This window comes from Chroicocephalus ridibundus, chromosome 3 (assembly GCF_963924245.1).
Source record: "Chroicocephalus ridibundus chromosome 3, bChrRid1.1, whole genome shotgun sequence".
NCBI classification, from domain to species: domain Eukaryota; kingdom Metazoa; phylum Chordata; class Aves; order Charadriiformes; family Laridae; genus Chroicocephalus; species Chroicocephalus ridibundus.
This window is the reverse complement of record NC_086286.1, coordinates 78,517,964-78,539,528: the sequence shown is the minus strand read 5'-3', so window position 1 is coordinate 78,539,528 and position 21,565 is coordinate 78,517,964. Positions and strand designations below refer to the sequence as shown.

General features: G+C 40.0%; 1 protein-coding gene across 9 annotated transcripts in view; it reads right to left on the bottom strand.

Moving 5' to 3' along the window:
• Window positions 1-2,061: 2,061 nt before the first annotated feature.
• WASF1 (WASP family member 1) overlaps window positions 2,062-21,565 on the bottom strand; it is a 101,806-nt gene continuing 82,302 nt past the window's right edge. For 8 of the 9 annotated variants that reach the window (XM_063329796.1, XM_063329795.1, XM_063329797.1 and 5 more), the window contains 6 exons: window positions 9,881-10,034; window positions 9,078-9,195; window positions 8,112-8,284; window positions 5,867-6,046; window positions 4,652-5,289; window positions 2,062-2,971 (listed from right to left, as the gene is read on the bottom strand). In XM_063329796.1, coding sequence (XP_063185866.1) covers window positions 2,814-2,971; window positions 4,652-5,289; window positions 5,867-6,046; window positions 8,112-8,284; window positions 9,078-9,195; window positions 9,881-10,034 — 1,421 coding nt within the window. In that variant the 3' untranslated portion in view covers window positions 2,062-2,813. The remainder of the gene's footprint in view (window positions 2,972-4,651; window positions 5,290-5,866; window positions 6,047-8,111; window positions 8,285-9,077; window positions 9,196-9,880; window positions 10,035-21,565) is intronic. The other variant, XM_063329802.1, reaches the window with a different exon arrangement.

The window sequence follows — 21,565 nt, the reverse complement described above, 5'->3', positions numbered from 1 at the left end:
TAACCAGTTGCTGTAAATGTACCGAAGTAAACAACAGAACCTATAAACAGTTCAATACAGAAGACTTGATTTAGTACCTTGCAAGACAAAGCAATCAATAATCTATTACACATCTAACAACGGGCATGAACAGCCCAGCAGCCCCCTGAACAGCGTTCCACCAAATGAGAAGGGCAGTCGGAGACCACAGCGAGAGGCACACAAATCACCGAGATTGCAAAGGCATCGCTTGGAGTAGATCTATAAAATGCAAATATTCAAATTCAACAATCACCTCTCGCTAGTAGTGAATCACGCTATTGCTATCTGGAGACTAGTTGCTATGGCAGAAAGCTGTAGCGGTGGCAGAAGGCCAAGAATCCCTGCCTTTGAAATGTTAACTGAATTTAACTCTTGACTTTTCTCAGACAAGGTTCATTACTTCATGTGACTGTGTCATATTAAACGAGTGCTTCGTCTGCCCCGGGTACCGGTTTGGAAGGGATATTATTAATCACCGGGACAGCAAAGCAGGTCAATAACAACCATTTGTCAATAAGGATTTTTTTTTTGTACCTTCAAGTCCAACATGTGATAGCTGCAGTCACGTAAAGGCCCTTTGGCTTTATTTTTTTTCCATTTTTTTCTTTTTCTTTTTTTTTTTTTTTTCCCCCTAACTCCTCTCCTTGCTTTAGGCAAGTTATACCCGGGGCTCACAGCGCCTGGAGGCACTCAGAGCATAGCTACAGCGCGGGTGTGATGGTGCTCTACTTCGAACAGTTGCAGCCTGGGCGCAGACACGATGCTGCTCCATTTCAGTGACAATGTAGGGCTGCTGTCTAGAATACCCACCAGGAAAATCAGGAGTTTAGAGACTACAGCAAAGAACAGGTATAAACATCAGCTGAAAAGTGATTTTGTGAATGGCAGGACTACCTACACAGAGAATTCAGGCATGAGCTGTTCTTTCAGCTGCCTAAAGCATAGATCTGCTTAAAGATCTCCCTGCTTCAAGGGTGCCTGCAGGTGTGCGTGCTGCACTTCTGCTTGAAGAGATCAGTCCTGTTCAGCTGCGTATAAAGGACATCTCTCACCTTTTTTTATTGGGCCAGATTTGGCAGTTTAGGATTACTGAGATGCAAGGGAACACCTAGATTAAACACAATCAAATATTCACGCAGTGGTGCTTCTGACATCTTTTCTTCAATATTATGAGGAGCTATTAAGGACGCACGTGTTAAAAGTTAACTGAAAATGGCAGAATAAACCAGATGGCATTACTGTGAAGACAACCATTAAAGAGAACAGCATATAGAGAAGTGCATCCCGAGTTATAAAGATGCAGATTCACAAATTGTGACAACGTATGGTATTGCTACTCCAGTCTGCACCTCTGGAGTTTTGCCCAGTCCTAAGGGTAGGTTAATAACCACATGCCGCTAAATTGTTCTGTAGCCGGTAGAACATTTCATGTTCCACCTTCAGAAATCTCGTTCCGAGATTTCAACACTTGTTTTCCTCTATTATACAACTCCATCTTCCAGGAACGATTTTGCAAGGTCAGAGTGCTCTCGCACTCTCGCGCTTCCCTTCTCAATAGGCTTTTGACTCGGTGCTCAGACCTGAAGGAGTTATTCCAGAGAAGGGAAACACAAAAGCCCTATAACTACGCAACATGCAGCACACTGCTAGATAGCGCTTGAAAAATGACTTTGCAGTATCGCCCATGTTCTTTGTCATCTTTCATTAACCACGGATTTTGACCGCTGCATCTTCCCTTTCTCCTCTCAAGATACATTGATGGTATAGTTTTTTTTATAAAAAACAACCTAAATCATATAAGCCATAAGCTCCCGATTTTTTTTTAGAACTAATGGATCGCAGTAGTATTTCAGCTTTCTTTTGTAGATATGCATATAGATATCATTTGATGATACATGTTTTCTTGTTTAACATGGGTCCTTAGATCAAGTGCGGAATATTTATTGTAACTTTGTAGACCACAGATTAAATCCCTGAAATCCAAAGATCCCTCAGATTCACCAGTGAAAAGCAGGCTTCAATGAAAAAGCAACAACCAGGAACATTTAAAATGAACCATTTATTAAATCAAACTGTTATTTTAACATTTACTTAAGTTACACGGCATGTTTAAGTCAAAAGATTTCACAAGGAAAAAAAAAATTAAACGTCTATTATGCAGGCAAAAATAGTACCACACAATATGTACCTGGGAGGGAAGAAGGGAAAGGGGAATCTCTAAACATCCAAATAAGGCCATAATTATTTAAAAACAACAATAAAACAATAATAAAAACCCCCAAAGATCCATTTTCCTTTCAGTGTGTTCAGTGCTGCTAACTATATGTACTTCTAGGGTACAGATGTAATCGAGGCAGTGATATCTTGACAGCTAGGTTTAATGTTTTAAAACACTATCAGAAGTGGAATAAGGCTCATTAGTACATACAGCTGCCCTTGGAATGTCAATCTCAGTTGCCTTCATTAACTTAAAATTCACAAAGTGCACAGTTAAGATATGCCAAAAAATTGAAACTGCTACTCTACCAACAGCTGCCCATGCTTAATACTTAGTGGTCTATCAGAACAAAGTATGTTCTTTCAAAAAAGATGTGTAAGAAAAGCCACTGTAAAACATTTAGTTTCAAAGATGCACTAGGAGCTTTTTGTAAACTGAAAAGTAGAAAAACATGGATTAATTACGTAAAGAAAAGAATACAAAAAACACTAGAAATGACCATCAAACTTTCAGAGAACAAGCACCACAATGGACATTAGCATTCGATTTTGCAGTGTACAGCAATGTAATGATTTTACTCTAACCAATCCACTTCATCAAATTCTGAATCATCTTCTGAATCACTGTATTCCACAGCAATGCGACGAGAAAGTATAGTAGCAACATCATTCTCAATGCGCTCATGCTTAGCTTCTTGTTCGCGCTGCTCTTCAACTTTGCGTAGCTGAATACCTAAAGAACATCAAATCACAAACACGTTACTCTCCTCCTTTATCATTATGCAAGGTAGTTAGCTCACGATTTACAAAATGCTTTGCAAGCAAAAATGAAGTCTGAGGACATTGTCCTCAGACAGAAGTTCTTTATCAAGTTTTTAAAGAGAGGAATGTCAGAATTGCAATGGCAGACTACATCATCAGTCTTTCTGTTCCATCTTACTTCTGATTTCCCATTAAAAACACACCCTCATTTCTAGTACCATTGTAAGTGATTAAGACATTTTACTATTTGCATTTCCAAACAATTTTTATACTCTCTCTTCATGGTCTCAATTAAAAGTTATAGCTACTTCACGATCCTAACAAGACAGCATTTTCTTGTAACTCAGTTTTGATCATGTAACGACCTGTTTTGCGATAAAGTATTACTTCAAGATCAAACACAGAGGAGAAATTACACATACCGATAGTATGGGAAAGTTAAATTCAGTAACTTAGTTAAAAACATGACAGAGATTATATATTTTGGTTTTATAGTCACAAGACCACCAACTGACACAGTCTAAATACAACCTACATCCTGTACTCAATACTCTCTGCTGCCAACTGACAGGCAACACAAGCACAGGTCCTTAGTGAAATTTAGACTGTTAAAACTTGAGCCTTTGTTTCTTGTGCAAGACTTAGTCAAAAACATTTTCAGGAATCACCTAAATTATACCAGCAGGCTCTCCTTTATTAAGTTTTTGACTGACATTCTCTACGAGTGTTCATGCACCACTGTTGTACTCAGCTGCTGTTGATGCTTCTTTAGAGTCAATGATGTTTGAAATTCATGTGCATATAGATGCTTAAAAACTATTCTGAATTAGTATTACAGCCTGTCTACTGGTATTACAGTGCTGAACAGATTCTGGACTGTGTTGTAAGTGCAGGCAAAAACCAGAAGAATGTAGTACTCAAAACATTTGAGACAGATTATTCAAAGATACTACACAGTCAAACAGCAGCACGCAGAGTGCAGCGGGGATTTTTCTGGCTGTAGGCACATGAGCAGAGCGGTACAGTTGTACGCACAGCTCCTGGCTAGGTCACCAGGCAAACATTGCCATTCACTTGCACTCTGCCAGCAGGGCACCTTGCAGCGTAAAGACTGCTCCACTACTGAGTAGAGACTTGTCCACATGAGATACTTAACAGCTCTAAGTCTTAAGGAATGATTTCTGAACGTCATTTACATGTTGTTGTAATACACGGATATATGGTCAAAATCCCAGTGACAACTGATCTGTTCTGCTTTCATCTAACAGTCCGTGAAAAACAACGTTTTTGCCTTCTACACAATCTGTGGGTTATCAGAAATAGCTACGTTCTCAGACAAACAAAATGAAGAGATGATCTGCACAGATCATCTATAAACACATGTACTTTTTTCTTTTAAAAATCTAACTTCCACAGAGAACCAGTTTTGCCATCCAAACTAAACATCTGATAAGCGCAATTACAAATTGAAAAAAATCTGTCAGCTTGGCAATGCATACACTGTAGAGAACAGAAAGCAGAAACACACTTAAGATGCATTCCTCTAAACTAACTTCTTACACACATGTGCAACATTCCATCTCTCAAAGCTAACGTGTATTTAGCAAGTTCTTGAGACCGTTCTTTTTGCCCCTTAATAGCCAAACATTACCTTTCCGTATTGCTTCCAGTAGAACGCTTCTAGCATCACTGATTACAGGAAGAGTTGAAGGATGGCGTTTGGGTTCAGGAGCAGGAATCACTTGAGATGGTGGAGATGGAGGCATTAAGGGTGCATGAGGTGCAGGGACAATGGTTGTGGGAGGAGGGTGCAGAACAGGAGGAGGGTGAGAAAGGGCTGCAACTGTGACAGGAGAGGAGGGTCGAATGCCAGGAGGAGGCAAGGGAGGGGGTGGGGGTGGTGGAGGAAGTCCCTGTACTTCAGCTTGTGGAGGAACTGGGTGAACGGGTACAGCTTCACACACCTGGGCAGCTCTAGTGACAGGAGGAGAGGGCTGTGCTAGGGGAGGAGCAATTGGAGGCGGAGCAGGATGTAGGACTCCAGGAGCTATCTGGAGAGGAGCCGGTGGAGGTGGCACTGCTGGGGCTTGCAGAGCAGCTGTGGGAGGGGGTGGGGGCGGAGGGACCGGGGGTGGAGGGGTGGAAGTCATAGCAGCTCTTAATGATGAAGTCGACAAAGCAGATGGAAGAGGTGGTGGTGGTGGAGGAGGAGGAGTGGGGCTCACAAACACTGGTGTTCTGCCTGTTGCTGGCGACTGAGGACGATTTTCTACCAAGCCAGTCGTAGAACTGGAATAGTCAATAACAGGACAAAGTTGTTATTAGAGCTGGAGAGTGGAAAAAACAGCAACAGATTCATTTCTGCAACTTAAGAATATTGAACGCTGGGCATTAAAGAGCACTATGTACTATGATGATTTCAAGGCATTCATACCTCATATATGAAGTAATCTAATTCTCGGTATGGAGTAAGCGTCAGTCATCCAACAGACCTTTGCTCAAATTCAGCCATTAACTGAGTTTATGCTCTTATACAAACCTGCATCTTTATCAAAGGTTTCCTATATGAGTATAATTCTCCCCTCCCACCCCTACGTAAATCCAAATTATTTTTCTGAGGGGAACTAGCAGTTGAGTAACTGCTTCGATTCACAGAACTTTAAAAACAAAACAAATCAAAACAGTACAAGCAGTAAGGATGAGTTACATTTGAAATACATATTTATGGTTTGATGACAGGGTGAGTGAGGCCCTAGGATGTGTGCACTGCCTGGCTTACATAGAAATAATACTAATGGACTATTAGGGGCATGGCGGAAAACCAAAACTCTCCAAAAAATCTGCATGTGGCTTGACCACTTCATACCTAACGCAAGGAGGCACAGGTTTCACTTCTCCTGCTCCATGCATTGGAGGTGGTGGTGGTGGTTCATGTGGCCTGACCAACACTCGCTCCTCGGCTCTGTTCAGAAGTTCAGACATCTGACTATAGGGCAATGCAGAAAGTGAGTATGATCCATCCATATGGTCCACATATGCTTGAGATCTGTAGGAAAATAGTGAGAAGTCATCCAATATAAGCCTTAGTAAAAATAAGTATTAGTGCCCTCAGCTAATGTTCTATACTTCAGTTTGATTTCTGAATTCAAGTATCTTCTCTGCATCACTATTGCGTATTGTACTTCACGGCTTTTTAATAATTTATCTCACTTTCCATGCCATTGCTTCTAGCCGCTCAAGGGTTTAATGCTTTTGACAGGTCTATCAGACAATTTCTGCAGTATGTGTGTGATCTTAGTGTTTATTAGTCACATTATTTTGAGTTAAGTAAATGTAGCAATACAATCAGAAGTACACATATACCAGAGTGTATTATGAAAGACATTATACTCAGTAATCGTTTTTGCTCCTCAATCCCTACATATATGCAACCATATTCTTTTATAAGATCCACGAAACATCCATCGATGTTAGAACGGTAGAATTTACAACTGAATAATTTAGCTGAACTTCTGTCAGAGGATCTATATTTCAGTAGAAAGAACCCACTACTTTTGACCTAATACTTTGTAGCAATACAACAGATATAAGGAAGATAATCTAAATATCTATTGAGTAGTAGCAGTAAAGAAAGGTAACTACAGCTTAAAATGATTCACCTTCCTTGTAAATGACAACTTTAGACACACTTTAAGGACATGATCAGTTAGGAAATTTTAATTAACTACTCAGTTAAAAAAATGAAAAAAAATTCATTATTAAATTCTGAGGAAATGTGTTTGCAGAACACTTTCCAACAAGAAAAGCAGTACTCTATGTCTTCCACATACTGTAACTGCTCTAGTATCTAACCTATGAAATTATTGGGGGATGAAATCTTACTCTGTTACTCAAAAGCACGGTGCTGTTCTGTATCTGAACGACATGCTCTGCACACGTAGTACTCCTGAGCACTACAGCATTATTCATAATTGCATTGCTGGTACTGAGATAATCAAGGTTTAGGCCAGCGTCCTAGATACAAAAGGAGTCCTGGAACAAGTGTGTCTAATGTGGAATCTGCTGTACAGAACAACAGAAGGATGGCAGGAAAGCAGATGATTCTGCCAATGACTTGACACAGCAGCTTACAAAGATAAGATACTATAAAGTTGCTCCCAGAAAAATGCTAATTACCATAACTTGAGTTGTATTCCACTGACTGAAATGCACTAAGACCTTTTTTACTTTCTAAATTCAAAGAACTAAGTTTTCTACAAACCGGTTTTTCCATTTTTCAGACAGAAAACACTACCTCCTAGAGTTGTTATAATTATCCACTCTCACTAGTACATTTGTTTGAAGGCCTTACTAAGCTAAACAAAATACTCTCTTATGGTGCTTTTGTCCAGTGAAGGACAGGGGAAAAATTTAACTGTTTTTTGGAGGACAATGAATGCTTTTTAATTAAAAGAAAACTGAACAAACCAAAAGCACACCACCAAAACTCTTAATCTTAATTGTCATGCCTCTTTCCTATCCTCTCAGCTGGTTTTGCACAAACACCAGAAGCGTAAACACAGCAGGTGTTTACCATGTGAAATGCTACTTTTAGCCACCAGCAAATATGTGCTGTGAAATGAAAATCCAACAGGTTAGATTTTGTAATAGACTATAACCAGAAATGTCAATCAAATCTTGGATTTGCTCAAGAGTAAAGAGAAGCTCAGTGATCTCATCTGAGTTCCAAGTGGACATTTGTTCACATCACACCCACCATATAGTCCTGGCAGCGTCTGCTAAAGAAAAATCAAGAGACTGGAATAATCGGGATTTTGTAGGTCAAGACTGGAACAGACACTTGCAACACTGACGTTACCACCTTCTTTAAGTTGCAGACGACAACACATCCTCAAGGATACACACTACTCTTAAAAATAACACAATAATAACTACTTCTTTAAGGACACACTGACTAAATTTTTTAAAACTCAGTGTTCATTGAGCTAAATCAATGATTTCCAGTGCATTTCAAGAAGAGCAGCGGCATCTCATCATTTACCATTTCTCAAGGTTCACTAGGTAGTATAAATATCTGTACTTAATAAAGGATAGAAAAAATAAAAAGAAACCTTGATTCAAAATGTGAAGCTGGGCCATTAGCAACTTCAATGTGCTTATGTAAGAGGTTAGCATCGTCTTCTGCGAGCTCCGGACCTTGGGCTAACTTCTGCCACTCTCTCCGTCTGTCATGAGGTGCCCTTGGCACTTTTTCTGGTTCATGAGGGCGATCTAGATTTTTCTGCTGTAGGAGAGTTGTGCAAACAAAACTGACAACTAAGACAGTGTTTTTCAGTTAGTTGCATTTAAACATCAGCCACAAAATAATGAAAAACAATTCAAGTGCAAGAAAAAATTTTACTTTCAGTCTAAATATGATATGTAAAGCAAAAAGACATGAAAGAGGCAGAAAATTCAGTCTAGTGGATAATTAGCTGAATAATGCAGATGTATGAGTAGATTTTTATTCTGTCTGAAATGAAATTATGAATCTGACACTTATATTTAATGTCTCTGTGTATGAAATACACAGAATGGTGAAACAAACAGGTAGCATTACCTTTGCAAAAGTTTAAGAAAACATAAAGTGCTCTACTCCTACTAATTTCTTTCTAGTGTAAACACATTTATTAGAATGTCATTCAAGCTTTTTCACCTGTAAGACTGCCAGAATTTTGTATTATAAAAAAGTGTTCCAGTGAATTTGTTTATTCTTGTAGTATTCCCCTTTTCTCTCCTTTTTGAGTCATTGCTAGAAGACTTGAATGTTTTGGCAAACCTGCTGTTAGTTACATTAAGACAGCATGAAAGCTCCAGGCCCTTCTATATTATTTTTAATTATTATTATTATTACTATTAAATATTTATTTGTTAAAGTTGATGGAACTGAATGGATGTGAGTAGTTTTAGTTGAATGAAGATGACTCTGTAAAGTTTGGATTGTTATTAATTGCATAACCAAAAAAGTACCATATCTGCAAGTAAACCCTTTCCAGGAAAAAGAACAACCAGAAGCTATATAAAGCTAACATACGTACCTTCTGCTTCCTCTTTTCTTTTCTTTTGTCCTCAGTGTCCTGCAACATTTTTTCCTTCCACAGATCAAAGAAGTATGAAGGATTGGTATAAAACTTCAAACCCTCTTTTCCATCATCCCTGAAATACAATGATGGAAACAGGGCATACTATTTATCTAACAACACATGAATCCAAACATTAAGGCAAAGGAAAGGCATATGAAGGAACACCTAGTATCTCAGATCCTGAAATATTTCACTGAAGAACATTAAAAAGATGAACACTGACCTCCTGTGCCATCATTCTTTACTATCTTTCCTTGTATTCAAGGTCCTGATTTTGGAAAAGTAACCTTAACACAAGCTATAGATAAGAGTATCATAAATCAGAGAACTGCTATTCTAATGACTCAAATTTTGCTTTTAAAATGATGAGCAAATTTGTGTGGCTGCTTGTGTTCAACTGTTGATTCAAATTAACTTTGGGCCAGCAAACAACATTTATTTACATTGAAGACCTTTCTTTCTACATACTTAACTGCTTATTTTCTTCACTTCACTTCCAAGAGCAGGACACAGTTTAGTAAATACAGATAATAAAAATGGCTTTTTCTTACTGTTGTTACGCTGGAGTAAAATTTGAGTAAAGTTTTAATGCTTATAATGTCCTCTGCTGCCTGTATTCCTCCAGCAGCTTGACAGCTTTCTAGTGTGGCTCCTTAAATATTCAAGTGCTACTCAACACGAGCAAGCTGCCTAGATAAAGTATCTCTATTACATAAAGTAAGCTAGAAATTGGTTTTGATTAATTTTATTTTACTGACCTATAAGGGGTGAGAATGTTAAGTGGAGGAGGTTGTTCACAAATGTCATAAGTTTCTTGCAAAGGAATAGGCAGAGTTTTGCGGTCAAACAGCTGTTGATCTTGAATTGTGGAACTCCGGAAAGCTTTCCTCATTGTGATGTCCTGCAGTGACACTGAAAGGGAATATTGCCATTTAAAAAAAAAACAACACCAAAGACAGTTTACTTGTATTAATCTCGAACTGCTTAATGCTGGTTAGAATATAAATATTAAGCATTACTACTAGTATCTTTTGCATTTTACAGCAAATATAAATTCACCTAGCACTACTGCTACGGCAAGATATTGTCAGATAATGTGAAAAACATGCTTGTAATGTTCTTGCACATTATCCTCTATTTAGCTTCACAGGAAATTTTTGCTCACCTCGACACATATCAGAACTCTGTCTCCCCAAATCAGTTCAACAAATTGCTTACTGTAGCTATAAAATATCATTCTGTAGTTCAGAAGTACCTAGTAACATTTACCGAGTGCATTTCACAATCCTTTTGGTACTAAAAAATTACTCTCTCTGTCTTGAGTTACACATTTTACCTTTATACTATCAGCAAGACACTTTGTATTCCTTGCATGCAGGCAGCGGTCCCACTGAGATGCCAAACCAGCAAATCACTTAAGCTTATCATACAGTCATTGAATGGTTCGGTTTGGAAGGGACCTTAAAGATCACCCAGTTCCAACCCCCCTGCCATGGGCAGGGACACCTCCCACTAGACCAGGTTGTTCAAAACCCCATCCAGCCTGGCCTTGAACACCTCCAGAGATGGGGCATCCACAGCTTCTCTGGGCAACCTGTTCCAGTGCCTCACCACTCTCACAGTAAGGAATTTGTTCCCAATATCTAAGCTAAACATACCCTCTTTCAGTTTAAAACTGTCCTATCGCTACACTCCCTGATAGAGTCCCTCCCCATCCTTCCTGTAGGCCCCCTTTAGGTACTGGAAGGCCACTATAAAGTGTCCCCAGAGCCTTCTCTTCTCCAGGCTGAACAACCCCAACTCCCTCAGCCTGTCCTCATAGGAGAGGTGCTCCAGCCCTCTGATCATCTTCGTGACCTTCTTATGTTGGGGCCTCCAGAGCTGGACACAGTACTCCAGGTGGGGTCTCACCAGAGTGGAGTAGAGGGGCAGAACCACCTCCCTCGACTTGCTGGCCACGCTTTTGATGCAGCCCAGGATATGGTTGGCTTTCTGGGCTGTGAGTGCACATTGTCGGCTCATGTTGAGCTTCTCATCAACCAACACCCCCAAGTCCTTCTCCTCAGGGCTGCTCTCAATCCATTCTCCGCCCAGGCTGTATTTGTGCTTGCGATTGCCCTGACCCACGTGCAGGACCTTGCACTTGGCTTTGTTCAACTTCATGAGGTTTACATGGGCCCACCTCTTAAGCCTGTTAAGGTTCCTCTGGATGGCATCCCTTCCCTCCAGCATGTTGACTGGACCACACAGCTTGGTGTCATCAGCAAACTTGCTGAGGTTGCACTCAATCCCACCATCCATGTCACTGACAAAGATGTTAAACAGCACTGGTGCCAATACCAACCCCTGAGGAATGACACTCATCACTGGTTTCCACTTGGACATCAAGCTGTTGACTGCAACTTGTTGAGTGCAACCATCCAGACAATTCCTTATCCACTGAGTGGTCCATCTGTCAAATCCGTGTCTCTCCAATTTAGAGAAAAGGATGTTGTGTGGGACAGTGTCAAATGCTTTGCACAAATCCAGGCAGATGATGTCAGTTGCTCTTGCCTTATCCACCAATGCCATAATGCCGTCGTAGAAGGCAATCAAATTTGTCAGACACTATTTGCCTTTAGTGAAGCCATGTTGGCTGTCACTAATCACCTCGTTATTTTCCATGGCCCTCAGTATAGTTTCCAGGAGGATCTGCTCCACAATCTTGCCGCACACAGAGGTGAGACTTACTGGCCTCTAGTTCCCCAGTCTTCCTTTTTTCCCTTTTCAAAAATGAAGGTCATGTTTCCCCTTTTCCAGTGAGTGGGAACTTCACCAGGCTGCCACGACTTCTCAAATATGATGGATAGCGGCTTAGCAACATCATCCACCAGTGCCGTCAGGACCCGCAGATGCATCTCATCAGGTCCCATGGATTTGTGCACCTTCAGGTTCCTTAGATGTTCTCAAACCTGGTCTTCTGCTACAGTGGGCAGTTCCTCATTCTCCCATCGCTCCCTTTGCCTTCTGTGGCTCCGGCAGTGTGGCTAGAGCACTTGCCAGTGAAGACTGAGGCAAAAAAGCCATTGAATACCTCAGCCTTCTCCATATTCCAGGTAACCAGGTCTCCCATTTCCTTCCGGAGAGAGCCCACATTTTCCCTAGTCTTCCTTTTATCACTGATACACCTATAGAAGCTTTTCTTGTTGCCCTTGATGTCCCTGACCAGATTTAATTCTATCAGGGCTTTAGCTTTTCTAACCTGATCCCTGTCTGCTTGGACAATTTCTCTGTATTCCTCCCACGCTACCTGTCCCTGCTTCCACCCTCTGTAGGCTTCCTTTTTGTGTTTGAGTCTGTCCGAGAGCTCCTTGTTCATCCATGCAGGCCTCCTGTTTTTTTTGCCTGACTTCATCTTTGTTGGGATGCATTGATCCTGAATTTGGAGGAGCTTTCCTGGGCCTCTGTTCCCTCCAGGGCTTTATCCCATGGTAGTCTACCAAGCAGATCCCTGAAGAGGCCAAAGCGTGCTCTCCTGAAGTCCAGGGTAGTGAGCTCGCTAGGCTCCCTCCTCACTGCCCTAAGGATCTTGAACTCCACCATTTCGTGGTCACTGCAGCCAAGGCTGCCCTCGAGCTTCACATTCCTCACCACCCCCTCCTTGTTGGTGAGAACAAGGTCCAGCATGGCACCTCTCCCTGTTGGCTCCTCTATCACTTAGAGAAAGAAGGTACCACCAATGCATTCCAGGAACCTCCTGGATTGCTTATGCCCTGCTGGGTTGTCCTTCCAACAGATAGCAGGGCAGCTGAAGTCCCCCATGAGGACCAGGGCTTGTGAACATGAGGCTGCTCCTATCTGTCTGTAGAGGGCCACATCCAGTCGGTCTTGCTGGTCAGGTGGCTTGCAGCAGACACCCACTGTCACGTCATCTGTCCCTGCCTTCCTTTTAATCCTGCCCCATAAGCTCTCGGTTGGCTACTCATCCATCCCCAGGCAGAGCTCCATGCACTCCATCTGGTCATTGACATCTATGCAATGATGCGACACTCCCTCCTCATTCTCCCCTGCCTGTCCTTCCTAAAGAGCCTGTATCCTTCCATTCCAGCACTCCAATCATAGAAGCCATCCCACCACGTCTCCAGGATGCCAATAAGATCACAGCCTTGCAGGCACACACACATCTCTAACTCCTCGTTTGATCCCCATCCTACCTGTGTTTGAATAGAGGCACTGAAGTTGGGCCCCTGATGAAGCTGACTTACTGGCTAGAGTGGCTGGAATTCCTTTGTGAGCTCCTGCTGACCTGTGATCCTTCTCCAGGCTCTGGGCATCTATTGCTGGCACTGACATCAAACTGGTAGGAGTGGGATGGATTGAGGCTTCTCTCCCCCAGCAAGTCTAGTTTAAAGCCCTCTTCATGAGCTTGGCAAGCCTTAGACCAAATATGGTCTTCCCCTTCTCTGACAGATGGACCCCATCAGCCCCCCATAGACCTTGTTTCTCAAAGCGAGTTCCATGGCCTAAGTAGTCAAACCCCTGGCTGTGGCACTAGTCCTGTAATCTTTTGTTGACTCGACAGATTCGACTGGTCCTTTCAAACCTCTTCCCTTTGACTGTGAGGACTGATGAAAAAACTACCTGCACTCCAGAGTCCTTTACTGCCGCTCCCAGGGCTCTGTAATCCTTCTTGATACTCCTCAGACTGCTCCTGGCAGTATCACTGGTGCCCACGTGAAACAACAGCAGCAGATAATAGTGGATGTAAGAGGCTTGGTAGTCTCTTGGTGACATCCCTGATAATGAGCCCCTGGTATGCAGCACACCTCTCTAGAGAGCGTGTCAGGTGAGCAAATGGGTGCGTCCATATATTTCAGAAGAGAGTTGCCTACTACTATCACCCATTGCTTTTTCTTAGTTGCCCTGGTTGTTATATGGGGAGTAGATCGGGCTGCCTTACTCAGCTCCAGCGTCTCTCTTGATGTGACTCGTCTTTCCTCATCACTCTGCAGAGCAGTGAAGCAGTTCCGCAAGGGCACCTCAGGCTTTGGGGGAAGTCTCTCCCTCCTGCTGGTCCTTGCAGTTGCAAGCTTCCGTTCTTCTGCATTACTGGCCCCCCTCTCTTCTGTCTGTGCTGGTGGGGAAATTTTTTGTTGTTTGGCTGTGGATCCACTGCAGACTGTGCTTGGAACCAGCTGTCTTATGCTCAGGCTTATCAACATATCATATGCTACTGCTATCAGTGAGTTTTAATGGCAAGTGATATCATGTTCCAACACATGAAACTAGTCTAATGTTGTTTTTTAATCAGACTGTATAATCAAGATGAGACTTACCTGTTTAATTCAGGTGAGACACCTTGAGTTTTTAAGCACAACAGTTTGGAATAATCAATTATCTTTATGTAAGATTCAAAGGAAAATAACACTAGATGAACACAATAGATTGAACAGTGATTTGAAATAGTACTGACTTACTGCTGTTAAAGCTCATATATCTTTTCCTATTTCACAATCATTAAAATTCAGAAAAAGATTAATGGAAAAGCGACTGCAACTGATGAAACCTGCACTTTTAATTCTGGACACAGTGTACCTGTTCAGTCTCATATTTTTCTCCCTCTCTGATCTTCAGTTACTACATCTGTGAAGTCCAGATGTGTCTCGACTAACTTTGCAGCCAGTGTCAGGCTTTCACTAAATAAAGCAGCAACGTGTTTATAATAGGCTTGGGATTTTTATTTTTTTTTTTAATTTTTAAAAAAAATCACAATTAATACTGAAAATAGACAGTTTTTGAGACATACTAGCAGAGATATTTTCAGCACATGTATTTTATATATAAGCAATTATGTTTATTTTATACAAACAGGTTGATAGTAGTGCTCCTTTATTCAAGATGAGAGGGCATCCTCCCCCTCACTAGGGCCTTCAGCAACAATTTTTTAAAAGAGTCCATCTGTTTAAGCTGAAAGCTGCATTTTACTCTGGTTCCTGTGACACAGACAAGTGTATGTACTTGCATACATACACACACACACACAGAGCTGGATTTCTATTGTACGATTACAAAAGGGCAGAAGGTAGGATTTTTTTCCAGAGGGCTTGAACATTCCTGGAATGTTCTATCTTCTTACTGATGTGTATCAGCAACATCCTTTGTGAGGCTAAAGATGGGATTTATTTGATTTTCAGTATGGCTTTTGAAGTTTATTACAGTTGGCAAGGTTGTATGCTCTTGGAGAAGTTTCCTCCTTTTTACCCTTAGGTTCTATTTCATTACAGTGTCTTTTATTTTTTTTAATACCTTTAATTAGCTGCTCAGAAGCCTTTTTAAGTGTGTGAAAGAAGTATTATAATGTATGAATGTCAGCTAGGAGTCTCAATTTCTGCAGGTTTTTTTGCACTCATAAATAACCATATATATTTTGTACCTGTCATGAAGTACAGCTTGTTATTTGCTGGCAAAAGTTCACAATTAAAAGAACTGGGGTTTACCTCATCTACAAACCTAGTCTTAGATTCTTATATACTTCAGCTGTTTTTCCTTTTGGTTGTTCGTTTTACAAATCTCACCAAATGTACTTGTTCAGAGTTGCTCATCAATCCTTCAAGTCTTTAAACTATCTGTCACTTATTGGAGACTATGCCAACCATAAAAAAACCAGTATACTTTTCTTTGAACCTGCGTACATTCTGAAAGCAATTAAATAAATTAATTTAGTCCAATAAATAAAGAGTTCTTTGTTTTAATATTAAAATGCTCACAGAGCATGTAAGACCATATTATTGAGATGTACATTGTTCTATAAACTCTTTATTAGCATTCCTTAATCTCTTGAGTGAGGAAATACAGCTGGTCTAATTCATACTCTCCATTTTCTTATTTAAATCTCCACTTTTTGTAAACATGTACGGGGGTAACACACCTGAGGGTAATCAATCAATCCCCAGTAATAAGCATAGATTACTTTCTCTCTAAAACTAAGCTACATAGCAAAGGTCTTCATAAAAAATATACACTGTGGAATTTTAAACAGCTAACAGCATCTCCTGTGCTGATATCCAATGACCAGCATTCACTGAAAAGCACGTCCATTATTCAAAGCAACTGCCTATATTAGGACAATATTACTAAGGAAACAAAAGGACATGGCACACAAAATACTGAGAATCATGACACTGATATAACTCGCCCACAGACAGGGATCAGGTAAGTCCCATGTTGCAAGCACATTGTAATCTTGGGCTGTGCACGGTTTGGCTTACAAAGCCATTTGTTTAGCTTGCCAGCTGGCTAAGAAACAGTAGCCCTGCATGGCTTGCCACCTCAAGGGGGGAGAATGCGTGAAAACCCGGCTGGTTATCCAGCCACTTAGCTTTGGCTGATTGACAAACTGGCACAGCAAGAGAGGACAGGGCAAACAAATTGGACATATGAATTCAAGCGTGGGAAGAGACAAGACACTCCTCCAAGGAGGAACTGGAAGTGCTGCAGGGTTTTGACTTGATTCTGATAAATTTAAGCTTCCAGTTGCTTAACTAGCACCAGAACCTTCCTGTACCCTAAGATCCTAAATTTCACATGGAGACATTTTCCTGAAAGTCCATCTGCTATACCACTTATGTTCACTGCAATGAACAAAATATGTGGTCTTACATAATTTCCTGAAATGCTGAGATGGTCAAAATTTAAGTTAAACATTCATTCAACAATCTGAATAAATGCCAGTTTATCTTTACTGCGTCTGTTGTTTGGATTGTACAAGACGACCTATTATATCAGCCAGTCTAACTTTCTGTACACCACAATGTTTTCTACATAATTAAAAACTATCTCTGTCTGAAAGCTAAACTACCAGCCTTTTGTACATTTGGTTTTGAAAAAGAGATGTCAGTCCATTTTTATTCATAATCAACAATGAACCGGGGAGAAAAAAGGTATTTAAATTGCACTCTAATAGGATACAATAACTGGGTTTCTTTTGGGCTGAACTACACATTAAATAAAAGAACCTATCAGTAATATATACACATAATAACATTTTACCTCCTATTAAACCTCTCATTAAATTGCAACCCCCAGTTTGTAGTAAAAGTCAGGTATGGAGCACATCAGCATACTGACAGAAAGTACCTACTTTTACATTTTATTTTACCTCAGTGGAAGAAAAACACCTGTTACTAGATTTTTTTAATTATTTTAAACTCACTCCAATGTACAATTTATGAAGAGGTTCTAGGCCAAAAAATACCATTCTCCTAAAGGTGGTAAATAAATAAATAATATATATTCCTTTTAAAAGCTTGCTCTCTCAACACTTTCCGTAGAATTTCATCCTGACAACTTTTAAGACCATCAACTCTTGAAAGCCACAGCTGTGACTCCTTGCAGAGCTGAATGACTATAAGAAATTATATACAAATCAATGGACTCAGCTGCCCACAATTCCCTTTCTCTGTTCAAAATCTTACCCAGTGATTTGAAAATTGCAGGGAAGAAAGAATGACAACATCGAATGAACAACTTAGTCATAAGATTCCAATTAAAGGTAGTTAATTGGGGTTGGGGAGGTTGAAGATTCTCTTCAAATAAAGATCTGTGTGGTTCAGCTCCTCAAGATGGTGCAATCTTGAACTGTGATTTCTACTAGTATTTTATTTTTTTTAATGATTATCCCCTTCAACAATGCCTAGAATCGCACACATATTAGGTTTCTCCACCATCAGAACACACTGACTGGTCACTGCAGGTTTAGTAGTTGCTAAGCGGATGGATGACTTCTTCAGAACAGAACTCTCCTTTGGGCTTGTCCCCAACACGTGAAATTCAAATTTTCTGAAATATTGATTTAAAAAAAAAAATCCAACACAGCTCAAGCATTGTTTGGATAGAGAATGTTTGTAGTTTAACTACTACTGGTAAACAAAGAGAAGATGTAAATGTTAGAACAATCATGTTAAGAGGACTCAGAAGCTGCTTTAAATACAGCTTGTAGAACCAGGGAGCCTCGAGCAGCCCATTAGGGAAGACGTAAATCACCCAGCTGCATCAAGCAGCAAATCTGCTGGTGAGTTCTTAACAAAACCACCACATTATTTAGCAAACGATACTGTGTCCATATTCCTCTCTTCATATACAAAATACAAGTTATGCAATATCATGGCTTTACCATTGAACTACTAAGCCCTGGATGCACTAATTTAAAACTGATTTACTTACTAAATAATCCATAAATTGAAATGAGGACTAAGAAAATTGGAAGAAGCAGCACGGAGAGCAGTTGGAGCTCAGCCCACCGGTACAGATCTTTGGGATGGAGACGCATTGAAATCCAACTTTCATTAAGTGGAAATGTGCCAGGAAACTTAATTTAACAGTCTTTTTTTCCTTATTTGACTTGAGGGGGTAAAAATTCTTACGAATGAATTGACAACAGTGTTATTCTCCACATTAACATATTACATGTGGAAGGCATGACCCAACTTTCATCTGCTCCCTGTTCTTAACTTTGATTACAATTACACTCAAGTCACCAAATTCTTCTTCAAAGACTACAGACAACAAGTGAGCTGCCCATTAAAATAGAATTTACTACCCTTTCCTTCACAATGGGCTGAGTATCCTGATTTGCAACGTGACCAAGTCTCCCATTTTCAGAAGTATACAGACCAAATTAGCTGTCAAAATTAGCTCTTTAGGTTTCTCCCCACCAGATGCCACCTTTTTGGCCTACACCAAACCCTCAAATTTCTCTTTAGCATTAATCCAGGAAAACTCCTGAACTACTGTCCTTTTTATGACAAGGCAATATTTCTAGAATGCTTAGAAAAAACCAAGCACATGTATTCAAAGCCAGAAACTTCTTGAAATACAATTAACAACATTGTTGGATTCCTTTCCTGAAGTACTCCAGGCTGCTCACCCATAGCACTTCTGCCATTATGATTTTTAAGTTGCTTGTCACAGTTGTAACAGATACGCTGTAGAAATCAAGACTTTGATACATTGCCTTTGAGATTAAAATCCTCTCCAGTTTGAAACTTAAATAGAATTAGGCAGTTCATATTAAAGAACCACTAAGTTAATGCCAAAATATGCAGATAAACTCTTAGCTTATGAATTCTCCTTCTGTCATGATACCATTTATTTCTGAGTGATACACAACTATTTTCTAATACTTCATGACACTGTACATCAGAGCTGTACTACGTGTTAGCATTGCAAAAAAGAACATAAAAGCTAAAATGACTATTCTGTGAAATCAAGAATTTGAGAACAGTGTAATAATTCAAAGCAAATCAAGTTCTTAGCAATTCTTGTGACAGAAAGATTGTGCATCAGGAGTTAGTTCCTTCAGGATACAATCCTAACCTTGGTTTCATTTGGTTTTATTCTTTCACAGTGATATTGTAATAATTCAAAATGAGAAAACACACAGACTATGAAAAAAAAAAAAATCACAACTTTTTATTACTTCAACTTAACGCTGGTACCAACTCCGGTACTTTCTACCAGAAACACCTTGTCAGGTATCTGCACCTCGTTCAATGAATCTTCACTCAGGCTGTTTTTGTTCATGCCACTTAGCTTTAAATGAATCTTAATTTCTTCCTCTTGTGTAATAGCATGGGCCCAAAGGAAGACATTACATCTTCCATTACTGCCTGCTGGCAAAGAACTAGCAAATGAGACTCATTTTACAAGTAGAGCCCATTTTAGACATGCTGTTAGCCGAGCAGAAGTACTGAAATTTGCTTAATTCTTGCACAGAGGGTTAAGAAAGGCAAGAAAGGTAAATCCAAATGTTTTCCCCACCCTCCAGCTATTTTAGCCCAGATCAGGACTAACACAAAACTATTTGTGATGAATTTCTAAATTTTGAGCCCAAAACAGGATACTGAAGGAGAAACAGTTTCCAGATCCCTAACTTTTAAGGAAATATAATATTGAATTTCCTCTCATCTCCTTTGTCCTCATCTGGTGACTCATTCTGGGCAGACGTTTGTGAACAAGGAACACTGTATATGGCTCAAGGGCTGGATAGTCTTAGGTTAATAAAAATAGTCATTTAATAGTTCCTGACACTGAGGACTGCATGGGTTCCTCTGAAGTACTAGCAGTCTCGGCTGTTCCATGGTGTTGAGAGACAAATCCAGGATATCAGATTCGAATCCCATTTAGCCACTCCGGACTTGAGCAAGCAGACCTCTTTTCAGCCCTGTTTTCTTTAATTGCAGTGTCTGTCCCTTTCTTTAGCTATACAGTTTAGCAAATGCTATAGTATACACAGTACTGTGAAAAGTTATTGTTCTGGTGCATTCGGGACTACATACTATTTAGAAATATTTCTAGCAGTTCTCTAACATCAAATAGTTATGGATATTTAGTACTGAAAGCTACAGCCAAACTTCTCAAAGGCCATTTACACAGCAAAGTACAATTTGCATCTTGCTATCCTGTAACATCCTTAGATGACTCAGTGAGTTAAAATGGTCTCTCCATTTTCCTACATGTGAATAGTAGCCATATTAGATATGCCTTATCAACATATACCCCACTCTGATTTAAACCAAAAAACTAGGCTGTCAAGGGTAAACACAGAAATGACGTTAACACTGTGGAGTATTACAGCTATTAAAAGATTACAATTGCTGACAATTTGTTATGGTACATGGAAAGGATTTTTTTCACTATCCAATCATAGTAAACATGGTATTTTATTGGAAAAAGAGGTGTAAATGTATGATTTCTGCTACTGTCAAGAATCTTGGAAAATCCCATTAATGCAAGAATTCACGATTTCGTGGAAAATCTGCTACTAGCTGTGAACAGCTGTCTTTTGAAACCTGCTCTAAAATTAATGTCACGCCAAGTACAGAATCAAAACTTCCATAGCTTAATTTTGCTATTAGTGAAATTTCGACAACAGTAACTAAATATAGCCCGAAGACCATGCTCCTGGTCTGACACTTCATTTTTCCTGAATGACACACAACTATTATACCCAGACATTTGAAATTGAAACAGATTTCTATACTTTAAAATTGGATCATACAAGCAATCTGAAGTTATTTTTCATGACAGGATGTTGCTCTACTTTCTAGGTCTTAGCTATATACTCTAGAACACCCTAAACCCGTTTGGGGTTACAAGACCTTTCAGTTTCACCTGTAACCAACAGATATCCAGGAAGGCAAGAAAGCTTCATGGCATTTACATATTAGGTGGTCAGTGCTCCTATAGTAGTCACAAAAATCTATGCATCATTTAAATCCCAAACAAATTCTGTCTAACAGGCATGCGGCATACCCTATTGACTTTTGGAAGTACTTTTCTTCTCAGTGCTAACCAATATTTATAGTACTTACAGCTATTTAGGAAGAATCCAAGGGGATACATAGCATTAATAAATGGAGCTATACAACTATAACTTCATAGAGAATGTAAAATGGTAACAAATC